The sequence below is a fragment of the Myripristis murdjan genome, chromosome 4 (genome assembly GCF_902150065.1).
Source record: "Myripristis murdjan chromosome 4, fMyrMur1.1, whole genome shotgun sequence".
NCBI lineage: Eukaryota > Metazoa > Chordata > Actinopteri > Holocentriformes > Holocentridae > Myripristis > Myripristis murdjan.
The window spans coordinates 12,101,512-12,119,559 of record NC_043983.1 but is presented as its reverse complement, the minus strand read 5'-3'; the positions used below and the strand labels follow the sequence as shown (position 1 = coordinate 12,119,559).

Sequence of the window (18,048 nt, the reverse complement as noted above, 5' to 3'; positions counted from 1 at the left end):
GAGAGGGAGAGAGAGAGAGAGAGAGAGAGAGAGAGAGAGAGAGAGAGAGAGAGAGGATGAATGACCTCACCTCTCTACGTCTTGGTGATAGAGTCAGGCTTTTAATTATTTTCAGAAGCACAAGCATATCCCCCATTTACCCAGGTTATGTGTGACTGTTGCATTAATCCAATAACAAATGGGATGGAATCATATTGGGAATTATAAACTGGGGATTACTGATCTTTTTTTTGCTGTTGTGATGGTTACACCTGTGTTGCATCCATGGTTTAACAAAAATAATAACACCTCAGATACAATTGAAAGACATTGTAATCAAACCTTTTTTTTTTTTTAAATAATAGTTTGAGCTGAGGTTTGAACCTTAACGTTGCCCCATATAATCTACCTGCTGCCAGTCATCGCCCCAGTCTCACTACACTGTGGTCTACAGCGCCACCTGCCGTTCAATACATTTATTCAAGCAACAAAGCTGTCCTCGACGGTTCCTGAAGGACCACAGCTTGAATTCACTTTGAAATTGTTTTTATTATTATTATTATTATTATTTTAAAAGTTAATTATCCAAATCAAATATTACACTTTGCGCTACTTGTGTTACTGCATTAGATTACTATGTACTAGGTTTTTTAGACAGGGTTTGAGAGTGAGTGCTTGATCCACATGAGGCAGTCCAGCTGTTCGCCTGATCATAATTGATCTCTCGTTGCTGCTGCAGTTGCGTCGCTGCTAGCTGTCAGTCCAGTAGTGCGGCGGTGACAGCTGAAAATATTGATTCGTCCTTTGTTGTGCGCCCGATACAAGCGACAAAATGTTCGAGGAGGCTAGTGAGGTGTTTGATAACATGTTTAAATCCTCCTTTCCCTTGACCTTCATTGTGTTCATCCCCGCCGTGCTCATCCTGGTGTCCCCGCTCCCAGCCGAGGCGGCACATGAATTCACGGTGTACCGCATGCAGCAGTACGACCTGCAGGGGCAGCCCTACGGTAGGTCCGCTCTTTCCACCGGCTCTTAAGTCAAGAAACACACTTTTACAGCACCGACGTGTCCGGTGGCCGTTTAACGCCGTTAAATATCCGTTAACCACCGTTAGCGACCGTTAGCTTCCATGGCTACCGAGCCGCCTGTCAAGTCGATGCAATGACAGCGTGCACGGCAACTTTAGCTACCTGCTAACAGCCTAGCTTAGCATGACTGGCTAACCCTCTTGTACAAAGTAAGCAGCATGTAAATGTTGCTCATTTCGACGGCCAAACCAAGTACTTTGTTCCCTCTTTTCATTTCCTGTATTGAAGTCAGCTAATCTGGTTTACGTGCGGGTCAGGTCAGCGGTTATAGCAGCATGATAGTCATAGTGATAGTCGTGATATCACTTCCCTGTTGATGAAAATGAATGGGACCCTAAGTCCACCTGCCAGGTTTGACAGCAAAATAGCATGATAATCAAAATAAAACTCCTCTATTATGTTGAACCTTAATAACTGCGTGTAATTCAGTTGATTTTACTTCAACATCAGTGAAGTTGAGGTTTATTTAGAGCTAAATATCACAGTTTACAGTCTCAAAGGGCTATGCCATAAAACAGGATGGCACCCCTTGACTCAATCCTCATAGCAGGCAAGAAAAAACTCCCAGATAACCCATCTGAGCAGGGACAATGGAAGAAGAGGTGTGTACATGTATTTGATTTGTATGAGCTGGAAGCATTAAGCAACCCTATTGGATATTCTAATGCTGGATCACATCTGCAGCTGCTGTGTTTCTCTGGTAGCAAGTTCCTGACATATAATCCGAACTGATGAATAACACATCTGGTGTGCCCAGGTACCAGGAATGCCATCTTGAACACCGAGGCCCGTACTGTGGAGGCAGAGGTACTAAGTCGTCGCTGTGTTATCATGCGGCTGGCAGACTTCTCCTACGACAAGTACCAGAAAGCCCTACGCCAGTCCGCGGGGGCCGTGGTGATCATCCTGCCTAAGAACATGTCTGCTATGCCCCAGGACATAGTACAGGTATTCACACATGTTACTGTCCCACATCAAAAATCTTCCATCAATACGCAGTCCTATCCCATTACCTAGATCGACAAGCGTTATCTCATTACTGCACGCAAGTTGTGACTAATTTGCCTTCCCACTTATGAGTGGGATCGTTAATCTATCTGTAAAGCAGAAGCAGTAGGTTTGATGAGTAACTCATTTGGTTATGTAACAAATATCTACTTTTGACTCATTGTAGAGATGGACTGTTAAAGCCATGCGTTCACTCCTAATAATGTATGATAATTTATAATCTGTGATATCTCCTGATGGTATGTGCTACCGTAAAAGCTACTGAGCTGGACTGTCCATTTGTTATGCAATACATAGTCACAAGCTGTTCAAAGAAAAACAAGAATAGGCAAAATCCGAATTTTAGGGATAAATAATGAAAGCATTCAGCTTTGACTGCCTTTCTTGACGTTCATTTGCTCTCACTTATAGGTGCCATTCTGCTTTATCTGCCTTTGCAATGAAAACCACAGGATATGGCCTTTTTCAGCAAATTAACTTAATCAGGTTTTCTCGTCCATTAACGACTCACTATAACAAAAGCAGCTGGGTGTCATAGTTCTCTGAGCATGTCATTGTCCTGTGCTGGTCCTGTGCAGCAGTTCATGGAGCTGGAGCCGGAGATGCTGGCTACCGAGACCATCGTCCCAGTCTACTTTGCCATGGAGGACGATGAGCTTCTGTCCATCTACATGCAAACTCAGACATCCTCCTCCTCCCAGGGGTCATCCTCAGCTGCTGAAGGTACAGGTTCACCGTCTCCAGACCACAAGAGAGGGGGGCAGGTTGATGGGAACTGCAAACTAATAGGCCTTTTTCACAGCAGCCATTTTGACATGAAATAGCAGGGTAAAGACGAGTGTTACTAATGACGCTGATTAAGGTTCCATTCCATTTAAAGCCCTATGTGGATGGGATTAGTGTTACAAGGGGACGTCAGGTAAATTGTGTGTCACAGACATCCTCAGTGATTTTAGTCCCATCTGATTTGACCATGTTTGTGTTAGAGATTATTAAACCACATTACCTACTGTTTTTATGTCAAATTGAATCCTGTCCGAATAGAAAGTTGTATGGACAGTCCTGCAAGTTGCTTTGATGGATGACTATACTGAGAATCTCAGGAAGCCACTCTTATTTGTGTAATATTGGTAAGAGATGATAGAGATTCTAACCCTGTTCATATGGGTCATGAAATTACAATCCTATGTTAGTAAGTAAAACTCAAACATTGTTTGGGAAACTGCTTTGAAAAATGTGTATTTTTTTCTTTATTTTGATTGATCTATCTACAAAATACATACATGTATTCACTGACAGACGAGAGAGAACAAGCAACATGTCTGGTGATAGTCCTATAAATCTGTTATTTCATTATGTAATACAGATCTAAGAAAAATTCTATTCTGTATTTAATTTGAACTGTCTTGTGTATGATGTTTTCTGCAGTGCTGCTGCATACAGCCACAGCTAACGGCTTTCAGATGGTCACCAGTGGGAGCCAGAGCAAAGCTATCAGCGACTGGGCCATCACTAGTCTAGAGGTGAGAAACTTCACTATAATAAAGAGTGCAACTGAGTCAGCTGGTTGAAACACCAAAGCCTTGATAAAGAGTGACTTGAAGGTGCTTGAATCATGTAAGAGCATTTACCTAGTAGCTTCTTGAATGAATGGTTCATTCAGAAATGAAAATGTGGCCATTATGTACTCAGCCTCATGTGAGCTGAAGCGTTAATGAGGATTGTATATCCATATAACATTAAGCAAGTCATCTGGTACAGCTCCGTTTCCACCTTAAAAAAGGTCCAGGAACAGTTTCTTAACACTTCCAAAAAGGTCAAAAAATGATCATGGATAAAAAGTCCTGTCCACAAACAGTATAAGAGACAAGGTGCTTCTGACAAAAATAGATCATAAGGGTTTATTAAATAGAGCGAAATATTTATATTCTATAGAGCAAGCGTCAAACCTACTTTTTCCCCTCTCATAAAACAGCACAATCCATTTGTTTTGAAGCCAACAAAAGCACTCAGAGTAAACTCACAAGGGTCTGGTCACCTCTGGTTTTGCTGCCCTCATGTGCTCCTCATGAACTCACACCTCTGGGTTTTCACAGTAAACAACTGGTGGTGTAGTCAGGTACTGAATAGATTTCTGTATGAGACACAAAAAAGTTTAAGGCTCAGAGTGTCACATCTTGGAATCTTGGGTATGGTGTAAAATTTGATTTTCCTATTAGAATTGATCACATCAATGGGCTGTTAAAGTGTGCTATATTTTCAATAACAATACTTCCACCTGCATTCGATGGCAGCATCTGCCGGCCACTGCTGCAGTTCAGTGTAAGTGTGGAAAATCAAAGAGGTGGAGGTAAATATTGAACTTTCAGTGTAGATGTCTGACTTCAGAACACATAGATAATGCTGTTCTCAGTGATTTCAGTGTTGTTGTTTTTTCCCCCTTCTTGGAACCAGTTTTTGGACACTTAGTGTTTTGGTTTTTGGGGCTGTTTTTGGTGCAGACTGCAGAGCAATACTAACAAACTAATGTGTCATGTCAAAATGCAGACTTGACCATTGTCTCCACTGGCATGTGAGCAGAAAATGCCCCAAATTTCCTTTTTTTTTTTTTTTGGTTGGATTATTATTAAAACACTGTTGTATAATGGCTAAAGGGCCAAACTTCTCTGGCACCATAATTTCAATGCTTTGATAGATCCAGGATAAATATTTAAGCTTTGAAAGCCTTTATCCTTAGAATAAAAAAAATAGAAAGTAACATTCAAATGATTTAATAATCCTCCCAACATAAAACGTCCTCCGACAAGACTATTTTTGTGCATGGAAGTATTCACTTGTCTTCAAAACATAATTGCAGTGAGGATAATGAGGACTTGAGCTTTATGGCAATCAGCCGTCCTGCTGACGTGTCCTTGAGCAAGACGCTGAATCCCTACCAGCTCTATGAGTGTTGTTCTGTAACTGAGCCTGCACTCTGACTCCCCTGCGGAGGAGGCAAACAAAACGAGAGTTTATACATCAGGGATTAATGCTGGGCAGGTCTGATATCCCTGAACATTGCCTAGCTGCAGAGCTGACCTGCAGACTTCCAAAGCGAGGCTTTTCAGAACAGAAATTATTTATTTTTACTCATGAGCATACTTCAATACCTGTATAATTATGCAAAATGTTCCATTCTGAGCATGTAAATGAATGGTAAATTGAACGTAGCACCTATTTGATTGCCACAATTAAACTTGTGCTTTCACATAGAGTTCACAAGAATTGACTGTTTCTGTACATCGTTCATTCATGCGGTTTTATAAAGATGTTCGGTAGGTTTGGTTGTTCCGTTGGAAGTACTTTAATCAAAATTTGAGAACAGAAAAGGTGCAAGTGTCTGTTGAAGTGTGTGTTGATCTAAGCCGGGTGTTAAACCCAGAGGGAATAAATGGGTTTAGTCATACTGCAGGGGATTAGGAGACAGACAGCGGATTTCCTCAGAGGCCTGGGGTCTGGGGGGCTACTGTGACTGTAACACAGAACGCTGCACCGTCAAGCTGCCAGCCAGGAGGATTTAATGGTCTGTGTGGTGCCATTGTGTTAGACTGCAACAAATGTCAAAAATGCCCTGTTTCTGCTTTCATTTATTGCATGCGCTAGTACACCCAATCCTTTACATTTAGCCGAGGGTAGTGGAAAATAAATGACTGAAGTAATTTCATTGCAGGTGCTTTGAAGTGTTGCTTTGTGCTTCCCTTAACTAATCTAGGTGCCAACTTATCTCCTAGTTTTTTTTTTTCATGAATACAAGTAGTCTAGAGTAGTTTCATTTTCAAGCAAATCTACTTTACAATTGGAAATGTCTTTTAAGTTGGACATTGATTCAGTCCTTGCTGCACACCTTTACAGAAAGCAAATGGCATTGCAGTTGAATTACAGTAACAGTTTCTTCATGGTATTCAAGCATTATAGTAAACTGGTCAAGGCAGTCAGTTTATGTGACCAGTTCTGATTTTCTGATTTTTCCGCTGTGACTTGTCTAACGAGTCTCTTGTGTTTTCTTCAGGGTCGCCTGGCTGGAGTTGGTGGAGAAGATCTGCCCACTATTGTGCTGGTGGCTCACTATGACTCCTTCGGTGTAGCTCCGGTATGTGCACCACCTTCATAAAGTCCAAGTCAGCTGCCAACTGGACAAATATTTTATCAATGAGAAACCTTACGATTTGGTCAAGTTGAAGACTTTCTTTAGTCCTCTCCTCAAATGGTCCACCTTTAGTGAATGAATGCAAAAACTCTGAGGTATATTTATCATTGTTCAGGAAGAAACACAGTATGAAAGAAAGATGGAAACTAATTAACCAACCGTACAAGTTTGTACTAACACCTTAATAACCTATTTCTCTTGGCTAAGATAGCACAGCCCCAGAAAAATAATGCCTGTTGGCTTCCTGTGTGTATTGCTGTGTCCAGTGGCTGTCGTATGGCGCAGACTCAAACGGGAGCGGAGTGTCCATGTTGTTGGAGCTGGCTCGTCTCTTTTCTAGACTATACACCTATAAAAGGACGCATGCCGGGTGAGTAGTCCACCAGCATTGACATTTTGATTGTTTAGATCAGTTTGGTTTCCGCTGCAGTTGAAGTCTCAGCCCTGGTCTGTGTTTGTGTGGGTTTCCTCCCACAGTTTAACAACGTGCAGGGCAACTGAACTGAAGACTTCCCTGTCTTCCACGCTGGAATAGGCTCTAGCCCCCCATGATCCTGAATAGGCATAAACAAATATGAAAAATGAATGAATGATAAAGTTGGTAATTTCCTTTCCTTTCCTCATATTCATGCCAACACTTACATCATGTTGAAATTATACACTCAATGAAATGATATCAGCGGCAGTGAATGGTGTCTATAGTGGACCATTTACACATGAATTGGTTGTTTATTATGCCCATCATATTTGATGTGGTGTGGATGGTTGGGCGTTATGGTAACATATTCCTCTCATCCCTATGTGAAAAATATATTGGGCATTAAATGTGCACTCTACTTGCAAAAGGAGGAATTAACCTCTTACAGTGGTCGATAATGTGGCACAGATAAATTTGTTTTTTGACAGCGTACTTAGACAGTAGCTGGGTGAGAAGAATCATTTCTTTTAAATAATGAAAGAAAGTGGTTACAAAAGAGTAATACACTTTGCTGTAAGTGCTCCTCTGTGTTTTCTTTTGAGTGTCCTTAGCGTGCATTTAATAATAATAATAATAATAATAATAATAGTAATGAGCCAATACTTATGACTGCCATGTGAATGGAAAACTTTAGCTCTGCAGACATTTGCTTTTCCTAGTTTTGTTTATCTGTGCTAGACTATACATCCTTTTGCCATATTCTTTTTTAAATCATTTTGTGATTGTAGTTTTTGACTCACTGTGTTCAGGTACAACCTGCTGTTCTTTGTATCTGGAGGAGGGAAGTTCAACTACCAGGGCACCAAACGTTGGCTGGAGGACAATCTGGACCACACAGGTACTGTTTGAATAGTCTCAACACAGCGGCCTGGATTCACATGGATTACTGAAACAGTGCAGACATGGAGGGAAAGATTGATTCAGCTAACAGTTTAGTTTGAAACACAGCACTGAGGTCAAAATTACTCACTGCCACAACATTTGGAGCAGAATCTCAATGATTAATAATTAATTAACATTATTATGTTTTTATTTCTGAGGGGAAAAAAAACAAAAGTGCAAACCATAAACAATGACTTCAGCTTTCTGTAAGTTTTTTTGAGATATTTTAATGCCGGTTCAAATCAAATTTATGGCCATGAAGAATGAAGAAAAAATGTCCAAGTATAAACTATAACTGGGAAATTATCTCACTAAAAAAGGAGTGTAAAGAGAAACAACTACATTTTAGACCTCTAAAACCATATTTATTAAAGACTCAAACAACATTTAACTATACAATGTACAACTTTTAGTTTTCATTGTAATGTTCTGTAATACATGGTGCAGTATATTGCTAGTGTTATCTGTAAGGCAAGACCTCCTTGAAGGCAAAGAATCCTTACCTTTTCAGTCGCTCTGTTGACTGTTTCTCCCTTAATCCAAAATCCTGCCACACAGCATACTTGAAACTTAACGCATCATCCTAAATTTCTTTTTGTGCTCGAGTTCATCTTGATACCCGCTATCTCTGCACCAGGGGTGTCAAACCACGTGCCACAGGGGGTCATTCTACTGAGACACACCAGATGATTCCACTTATCAGCACATCTTCCTTATTCCTTCCATTTTGTTTCCGTTTTCCTCTGTAGACTCCAGTCTGTTGCAGGACAACGTAGCCTTCGTATTGTGCCTGGACACTCTGGGAAATGGAGATGCTCTGCACCTCCACGTGTCCAAGCCTCCTAAAGAGGGAACTCCTCAGCATTCTTTACTCAAGGAGCTGGAGACGGTAAGAACCTTGAGGCTTGTTACACCTCACCTTGGGTTCTTGTTTATCTGTCATTGGCCTTTTTAGGTATACTTGATAGGATAGGAGTGATTCAATTTTAATCATTATTATTATTTTTAAACGTGACAGTATGAAAGAGGTCTCTTGCACCTCAGCCAGTGGGTTGGTTCTCAGCTTGGTGTTCACAGAACAATCAGCTCAGTGCAGATGAGGTGCTCCAGAGTACCTAATCAAAATATCGCAATACTTGGGTGTACACCTGTTTTATCCCTGAATTGTTGTTAGATCTAGCAGAATAATTGATTAAAAACTGCTTGTGCTGAGCCTTGATCTCCTGTTTTGGACTCCTTTCCCACTTTCCCTGTCCCTCTACTTTGATTCAGGTGGTTACTAGCCAGTACCCAGAGGTCAAGTTCTCCATGGTCCACAAGAAAATCAACCTGGCCGATGACACTCTGGCCTGGGAGCACGAGCGCTTTGGGATCCGCCGGCTGCCAGCCTTCACTTTGTCCCACCTGCCCTCGCACCGCCTGGCGCAGCGCTCCAGCATCATGGACGTGCGGTCAGTGTCCCCCTCCTCTCGCTCTGGAGCGGGAGAGCCCCCTGCTGGGTGGGTTCATTACTGCAAGTCTCTGAATCACCAAAAGAGTTTTCCATTGTAGTCGGCTAGTCGCTGTCATTCATGTCATAGTTGTTGTAGCCCAACCCTGCTCCACCTGTCCTGTACTAATGTTGAGTCCCTTTGTATACTCCCCATGAAGTGCTGACAAAACTGTGGTGTTGCAAGCAGCATGGCCAGTGTGTTTATTGTCCATGATTATATTTATGCACTCTTGTCAGATCAGGCCTATCTGTGGTTGTGTCAGCGTCTGAGGTTTGGGATTTGACACCTCCTAAATGTGGTAGTAAGATCTCCCTCTGTTCCTCCTCTCCACGCTTCCCTCTCTAACTGTTCACTGCTCTCATAGCCGTCCATCTCATTGCCTGTTTGTTTGTTCATAAACCATTTATCTGTTCTGTGTGAGTAATGCGTACTTGACCTGTCAGGTGATTTTGATAGTTGTTCAGTGTTGTTTTCTCTGGCAGGCATTCTGTGTTTCAGCCTGCCAATTTCAGTGAGTTGTTTGCAGGTTATGACTCTATACACTCCTACAGGTTATCTAAAAACAGACGCTCTGTAATCAAGCTCTCTTCTCTGGCTTCTCCTCTGAGGTGCTGTTTGGGAGCGTCTCCCCAGGTCTAACTGTGTTTGCGATCTCGCTGTGTTTGTGTTTGCAGGCCTCATGTCGACTTGAAGAAGCTTAGCAGGAACACCAAAGTGGTAGCAGAAGCACTAGCAAGGGTCATCTACAACCTCACTGAAAAGGTACACACACACACACACAGATGCAAATGAGGTTCAGTTGATTGTCCCAAATGGAGAGCTGCCTACTGTACCTAATCCTTGCCTGTGAAGAGATGTTAATGTTTGTATTCTGTTTGGTGCATAGGGAGCCCCTGGAGATTTACAGATCTTCACTGAACAAATGGTAAGCAAGTGAACTCAAGCTGCCAGAGTTTTGTTGGGCGTGCTGCTTCTTTGTATGTATCAGAGATTTAGTATGTGTTGCTGCCATTTTCATCACTGTGGCTGGGCACCAACTGGTTTTTGTCACCAGCTGAATGACATCAGTACTGTCAACTACAGAAATATGTTTTAAAAAAAAAAAAAATTCTGTGACAGTTTTATTTTCAAATGTTTAGTCTTCTGTTTAATCCTGTCACAAAACCTGCTCTGACTTCTGATTGGCTCGTTAGGAGCTGAGAGCTTGTCCACACATCAGCACAGCGTCATCTCTGGGTTTGCTCAAGTTAAGCACACAGAGTTGCAGAAATGGGCCATGGCTTGGCTACGTTTTAGTTCTACATTTTGGGATGTTTAGCTTCATTAAAACTGACAGTGACAGCATGTGCTGCAATATTTCTGACAAGAAATAAATGCCAAATCCTGCACCCCCTTCAGACTAATGAAGCACTTAATGGTGTACAGTGTGACAGGTGAATTGTGTGTGACTGTCAGAAAAAATGGCTACAAAAAATAACATATTGCTTTAAAAAGTTATACAGGGCGCTATTAATACTGTTTACACGTTTAATTAAAGCTCTTCATTAGTTTTAATATTTGGAATAATGCCTTGAATTCGATAGTTTTGGTTAAACCAAAGTCTTTTCTTTTATATTGTGAAGTTGAATTTTAACAAATCCTTTAACGGTTTAAATAACCTTCAGAAACAAAGCAAAGAGAACAATTAATGAAAAACACATATTTAAAAGTTTAAATTTATTTTCTTTTATTTGGGAAAACTATTAACAAAAGTATGCCTGTCAAGAACATTAGGCTGTTGTTTTAAATTCTAATCTTTTGTTCAGTACATAGTAGATACCAAACTGAGGACAAAGGTTTTGCTACAGAAAATGTTCAGATACCCAGCCGCGTCTGTTATGGATTCTGATGGTGATTGTCTTTTTTTAATGTGTGTGTCATCAGCAAGTGCAGGAGGAGCAGCTGTCGTCGGTGGTGGACTGGCTCACGGCGCAGCCCCGAGCCGCCCAGCTGGTGGACAAGGACAGCAGCGTGGTGTCCACTCTGGAGTATCACCTCGCACGCCACCTCAAGGACGTCAAGCGGCACTACGTCAAAGCTGACAAGAGGTGAGGACCAGGGGAGGTGGCAGGAGCTGCTTCAGGGTAGGGTGGTGAGACTCAATTAAAGGTCATTCTGGATATTTCTGCCTGGGCCTTAATTCATCTTTGTTGTCAACACAATGACTGATTGTGTTCAAAAGACGACTTTATGTAGTCTTTTAATCAAGAGTTACACATTAAGCCAGTGACATCAGGATTTATGCTTAGATACCAGAGCTTAGAAATATATATTCAAACAACTTTCAGGCGGTAATGAGTTTCCTCGTCAGTTTTGTCAGTGACGGGCCTCATATATCTTGTACGCCTGTGAAACCATTTTCTCCAGACAGTACTGGTGATATTTTTACTTTCTCTCTCCTTCAGGGATCCAGAGTTTGTGTTCTACGACCAGCTCAAACAGACTATGAACGCTTACAGGTAGGCAAGAGGGTCTCCACCTCCCTCCTCGGAGACGTTTTGCTCCAGTGCAGTTCCTATTGATTTCACCTCCTTTTAAAGCTGCTCGGCTCACAGCTAGCCATCTGTAAAGTCTTTGTCTCCTGAAGCGCTGTCATCCTATTTGACTCATCCATTTCTCTTTTCCTCCTGCTGTCTTTCTGTCTTCCCCTTAATTCTGTATCCCACTTTCTCCTTTGTGTTTCTCTGTGTCTCAGAGTGAAGCCTGCTATTTTTGACCTGCTGCTGGCTGTCTGCATTGCAGCCTACTTGGGAGTGATGTATCTGGCTATCCAGGTGGGTCACTATATTCCAGCACTAGCTGGTTTTCTTGCAGTTCATTCAGTGCAGCTCTTTGTTTTGCCCTGTGTTGTACAGACACTAATTGTGTGTGCAGTCACTCATCAGGAAACAAGAAACTGACGTCGCCTCTTTTTTCCTGTTACAGAACTTCGGCGTCCTCTACAGTGTTGTCCGCAGAATCACCCAACCCAAGACCAAGACCCACTGAGCCACAACAAACTCCTCTCTAACCCTAACCCACACTTTCTTCCTCAGATCACGAAGCTCTAGCCAGTAAGAATGCAGAGGCTGGACCGAGCACCTGTTTTTCATGTGCGATGTTTTTTTTCAAATCAGCCAAATCACTCTCCCCTTCGCCTTCCTCCTGAACACACAACATCAGAGCCTCTCTTTATCCGTTCGGTGCTCTAGTCAGGATTAATTTTTCGGTCTGCCTGTCCCCATGAACAAAAATGTCTTGTCATTTGTTCTAATTATCACAAATTAAACTCAAGTCTAGCTGCCAGTTACTGAGGCTTTGTCAGATCAGATCCATTGAGTACAGGAGCAGAGAAAGCCCTTGTGAAATGTGGAAATATTCCTAGCACAAAAACTGCATTACAATATTTATTATTAAAGTATATGGCTGAACTTAGCCAAACCTCCTGAGATCTAAATGAGTTTTAAGTAGCGAGGGCTTCCTGTTGCTGTACCCATCAATCTCTCTTCATTCCTCTTCTCAGCTTGCAGGTGATTATTCTGCCAAATTGATCGGGGCTGGTCACTTGTTGTCTTGGGCAGCTACATGGAGATTTGACCAGACTTTTACTTGGAACCTATTAGGAAGAGTTGCATTAAATAACAAACCCCTGTCGTCTTTAAGTGCTGAATGAAAATGATTCCTCTCACACCCCCAAATATTTGACATTTACGTAAAAGATGAGCCGTCAAATGAAATGTGAAGTAGTGTGTAGATAACCCAATTCCATTGCCTTCTTAATGAATTCTGAGATGTTAATGAGTTGAATGGGGAAAAAAAATTCCCTGTCACTGTATGTGTGAATCCTCCCCAATCACTCCACTGAATACGGTGAATATGGTGAAAGAAATTCAGCAAACAGATTTCAAATCGGTCAGTCTTGTTTTTCGTGTCACTTTTTTGTAGTCACCTTTTGTTTACTGTTGCTTGTCTTGTCGTGTCTTATTTTTAATTTCTCAAAGTCTTTTTTACCTAATAAATTGACAAAAAAATCGACGCTGGTGGAAAAACACTGATCCGAAATCAATCTTCCAATGTAAGCCAATAGGTCACTTTCCACATATGTGGTTCTTGGCTTTATCAGAGCATGTGTTTTGTGTAAGAGCGACATGCCAGCACATTTTAACATGATGAAATCCCGCCCTTTACTCCTTTTTATCCGCAGAGACAAGAGCCATGTTGCGTTGAATGTGACCTTTTGTGGGAGTTGGCAAAAGTGCAATCTGTCTTCATCTTAAATCTTAAATTTTTAGCAGTGTAATGAGACTTTTGTCAAGCCAGCATTGCAGTATTTACATAGTGGCTGTGATGTGATGGTCAGGGACACAAAGGTGTTGGGCTAAATGGGGGAAAATATTACTATGAGTATTACACAATTTTTAAATCCACTATATATTTAGAATCCAATGGCACGTATACTGCAATGAAGTCTTGATCAAATCTCTCACCCTCATGCCTTGTAGAGAGCAAGTTGTACTTGTTTTCTGTAATGTGTACTCCATGTGTTACTGGGTGACCTTTGACCCCACCCCACCACCATGATCACTATGACAAGACTGGCTAATTTAAGGGAAATACTGTGTGGTACATATGGAATTTAATTTATTGAAGCAGACTCTGCTTATCTGTGCACTGAACTCTCCTCTGCGCCCTAAACTCCTTTCACCTCATCCACAACACTTGATGTTCACACTGAAAATGACATCAGTTATAAATAAAATAAATAAATAAATGAAATTGTCAAAAAAAAAAAAAAAAAATCAGGAACACATTTTATTCCTTTATTGACATGTTTTATTTTATGGGAAAAATATGATACAATAACACTGGCTGAATGGAATTATTAAAACTGTATTACAAAAGAGTAAGTACCTGTCTTTATCAAGTGGTCAGATTTAGAAAGTGGTCAAATTCAAACAAGTCAACAATTGGGAGTAAAATGGGGCAAATGGTAAATATTATGTGTATCAATGGTCCAAAAAACACATATCCTTAAAATACACTTTCATTGTAGAGATTCAGTTAATGATTCTTCACAGAAAGTCATAAAAATTCGAAAATTCTCCCCTCTTTCCTAATTTAGATCTATTAATGAACAATAAAAACAATAGTAATAAATTACAGTGCAATTTGTAAGAAAAGCCTGCGGGCGTCTGCCCCCTCATATTCTCTACTCTGTCTCTCCCTCTCTCTCATCACCAGCTCCCAGAAACAGTTTGTGATTTAGGTTTTTGGCACTATCTACAAGCATTCACATAAATGCTTTGCATCATTACTAAGCTTTGTACATGAAATGTTTCCTGGGTAGCATCCACTCTAAACCAGGATGAACTCAACTATAAGCCAGCTTTGTAGTGAATGCTTATTAAAGCACAGCCAAATTTGTATAGAAAGAAAATGTTTTTTTTTTTTTCCCTTTTGAGTTTAAATAATATTTTCGAGGGGGATTACAGTCTTAATAAGACATTGCTGTCAGTTTCAAACGAGTGGTTAATCATTCACATTGCAGATCACAGCACTGTTTGTGGTCTGCAGTCACAGGTTTGACACACTGGGAGAGATGTGGGCAGAGGTGGAGGGAAAGAGCACACACACCTTTAGTAGACAGTACCATGCCAGACTTCAGGGACGTGTTACACATAATTCAGATCCCAGGTCTTGTTGGTTTACCACAAACATGGCGCCCCAATTCAGGTTTACTTCTTCTATAATCATGATATCATCAAATATCAGCAAACTATGGATATAAACTAGTCTCACAGTAAATATAGCATTGGACGGAGGTAAGGAGTGAATTGAGTAGGCAGGACATCCACAAAAGATTTGAATCCAGCAAAGTTCACTTCCTGTTCCCCAGAGGCCAGAACATGATGCTAGGAAAAAAAAAACGAGTAAGCCATGGATCTGAAAATACCATTTCTGTGCCTGTGGATGAGGCCAAACTGTTTGCTATAACACAGCATCGTGTGGTGCGTCGTGTTACTTACAGTACATGTGTATATATGGTCTATAAGAAATTAATACGATGCCGTACATCACCTTAAGTTCCTCATCAAACATTAAGGAGTCAGCATTCAGATTAAAAGTGAAGAGATCTGAAACTAAACCCAGATGACTGTGATCTAGATTAATAAAAGAATAATCTTCCTGGTCCCTGGGTATCTGATGTGAGCAGATTATCACCAACTCATACACAGCAGAGAGGAACACAACTGGAATACAAACAGTGCTCTCAGAGGAAATAAAACAAAAATCAAAACAGCAGCAATTCAAAAACAAATCAACAATGACAACCATAATTACAGCAACACTAGTGATGCTGAATGTAAAAACCATGAGCTAGTTTTAATCCCACAAGTGCACACTCGCCAGTCTGGCCAGTTTGCCGGCTTTGGGGATGTGGAAGACGAGCCCATAAACTAAACAGTACGGATGTTTTGCCTACGGACGGACGACGACATCTGCGGCCTGCTCAGGCGGCACAAGCATGCTGTTCATCGAAACTAGAGCTTGAATTTGATTGAGAAGGTAGGAAGCATGGACACACCCCTTAACGTAGTTTAGTCAGATGCAGCATACACTTCCACAGACACACATACTGTAAGCCAGCGGTGCTCAAAGTGAGGTGCAGGGACTCCCGGTGGCCCTTCGAGGAGGGTCTAGGTATTCCCCAGCGGTTTAATTTAATTGTAATTTAATCCTCTGGAAATGATTCCAATTGTAAATTATGTAATAATTACTGTAATCCTAGGTTTCACTCTGTAGCATAGATTTCTACTGTTTAGTACTAAACATCAAAAGTCTTCCCATATGAGGATAGCTGGGACACAGTCTGATCAAATGCAGGTGCCGACCTGAACGTGTAAACACGACGATGTTTGAGAAGCTCTGAACACATCGAGGAGACGCACCTTCAAATGCCAAGCGAGGTGAGGGGGGGGGGCAGGGGGTGGCAAACAAGTCTCTGTGTGTCTGTGTGTGTTTGGTGGTCTCTGCTGCTTCAGATGAGTTCACTTTGAAGATGAGTTCTGCACATCGATAAAGAGGTTAAGATTACATAGCTAGAGGATTTTTTTGTTCATTTGTTTTAAAGAAAACGTCATAGCATATTTTCCAAAACCATTCCGATGTCATGCATTCCAGAATACCATAATGTGTGCATATATGTTTTTTTTTTTTTAAATCGTACTTCATTTTTTAAATCTTTACACAAGTTTCAGGGCTATTGCTCCAAATACTCTGTTAACCTGATCGCCGTCACCACCCATGAATTAGTTATTAGTATTATTCAAATCTATATTTTCAATCACATGAAATCATGAGGATGACACTGAAACCCAGTCAATCAATTCCAGCTATTTGCTGTCATTAAACCAGCAATCAGCTTGTATGCCTTCATTTCAGTGCAGCAACAGATGGTATACAACACACACTAAGGAAAAAAAGACAAATAACAGGAAAATGTCTGTGAAAACACCTTTTTCCATACAGGAATGCCAAGTGACTATCCCCAATGCCTGTTTATTAACAGCACAAGAGACGAAGACAGACAACAAAACAACCGAAACAAGTGAAATCAAACTAGGTGAAGTGTTTCCACTGAAAATAGCAACGAAGCATTTTGAGTCCTTCATATTAAAAAGCCCTAACTTCATCAATACTCTGAGCGCTCATTACGCCCACCCCCACAACACACACACACACACACACACACACACACACACACACACACACACACTGACGTGGCTTTTCAATTAACCCATGGACGCAGGGGAGGCCGTGGCTGCCATCGGCCTGTGCGATGATATGAAAATCAATAGAACAACACCAGACAATAATGTGTGCTCTCGCACCGCTGCAGCCACACGGACCGTGCATGGAACAATGCAGTGTTTCCCTTTCAAATCGTCGGGCCCTCGCCTCACATCTGGAGTCATAGGATGGACGGATTAGAGGTGGGTGGCGGTGTGGAGGGGGTACAAACCAAAGCATCCACACGGCTTTTAAATAAACACTTGCTTCACAAACACAGGCAGAGAGACCTTTGACAGAGTTCACTGACGGGAAACACAGCTCACCCCTACAGTTTGTTGCTTGTTTATCAGGTCACTATAGGTTATCGCTGGTCTGAACGTCCAACACAATCAATACTGGTCGACACGAGCCTCGTCCTGTCTGGGTGCTTTAAATGTTGTTCAGGGTGACGGCGATGCTTATGACAGTGTTTGCACACCCAGCACTACTGTACACGACACTTTCACGGACCAACTCTCACTCAAACTGTTTTGTTTCTACTCAATCTATCAGATGTAATGATAACAATAATAAGACCAAAAAAAGTCACCTGAAAAAAACATTCACAGTGCTATAATTAAAAAAAAAAATAAAACAAAAAAAAAATGACAGTGATGAAATAAAACAGACTAAAACAAACAAACAAAAAAAAAAAGAATAAAAATTAATTGTGCCCTAACTTGGTATTTTCCATCCTTTTTCTTTTTGCCGCTCTCTCAGCCACGTTTTGAGTGTGAACCAACCAAGGTGGGCTCTTGTCCTGCTTGCACTTGCAGCCTGGTGCCAGCTGGTGGCGACAGAGAGCCCGTTATAGATGCTTCTCCTTGGTGATCCCGTTCTGCACGTGCTTCCTGCGGATAGAGAATAAGAGAGGGGAGTTAGGAAAAAAGGTACAGAGAGCGATGGAGCCTTAGATAGGACAGGAATGAGAGAGAATAGAGCGAGAATAGACGTGCAGGACGAGGTGATCAGCAGATGTGAGGTATTAGCAGGCACAGAGGATATCGCCAGTGTTCAAGGCCAGGCAGATAAGGAGTGCCACATAATCACATCTCCATATGGACAGAGGCTCTTTGATCCTAT

General features: G+C 41.5%; 2 protein-coding genes across 4 annotated transcripts in view; one reads left to right on the top strand and one right to left on the bottom strand.

Moving 5' to 3' along the window:
• The first annotated feature begins 692 nt into the window (after positions 1-692).
• ncln (nicalin) lies at positions 693-13,931 on the top strand. Of its 3 annotated transcripts, none has more exons than XM_030050411.1 (15): positions 693-986; positions 1,825-2,015; positions 2,657-2,798; positions 3,504-3,598; positions 6,124-6,204; positions 6,528-6,631; positions 7,489-7,577; positions 8,371-8,510; positions 8,894-9,120; positions 9,789-9,876; positions 10,001-10,039; positions 11,038-11,201; positions 11,559-11,612; positions 11,849-11,927; positions 12,079-13,931. In XM_030050411.1, exons 1-15 carry the CDS (start codon positions 812-814, stop codon positions 12,139-12,141), a joined length of 1,731 nt encoding a protein of 576 aa, XP_029906271.1. In that variant the 5' UTR covers positions 693-811; the 3' UTR covers positions 12,142-13,931. The 3 variants fall into 3 exon arrangements, with proteins under 3 accessions (XP_029906271.1, XP_029906272.1, XP_029906268.1); XM_030050412.1 differs by having other exon boundaries at positions 694-986; positions 2,654-2,798; positions 8,894-9,072; XM_030050408.1 differs by having other exon boundaries at positions 694-986; positions 2,654-2,798.
• Positions 13,932-14,528: 597 nt separating this feature from the next.
• Positions 14,529-18,048, bottom strand: part of cers1 (ceramide synthase 1) — a 37,049-nt gene continuing 33,529 nt past the window's right edge. Inside the window, exon 7 of the mRNA XM_030050413.1 lies at positions 14,529-17,816. Within this exon, the coding sequence (XP_029906273.1) occupies positions 17,774-17,816 (43 nt within the window). The 3' untranslated portion in view covers positions 14,529-17,773. The remainder of the gene's footprint in view (positions 17,817-18,048) is intronic.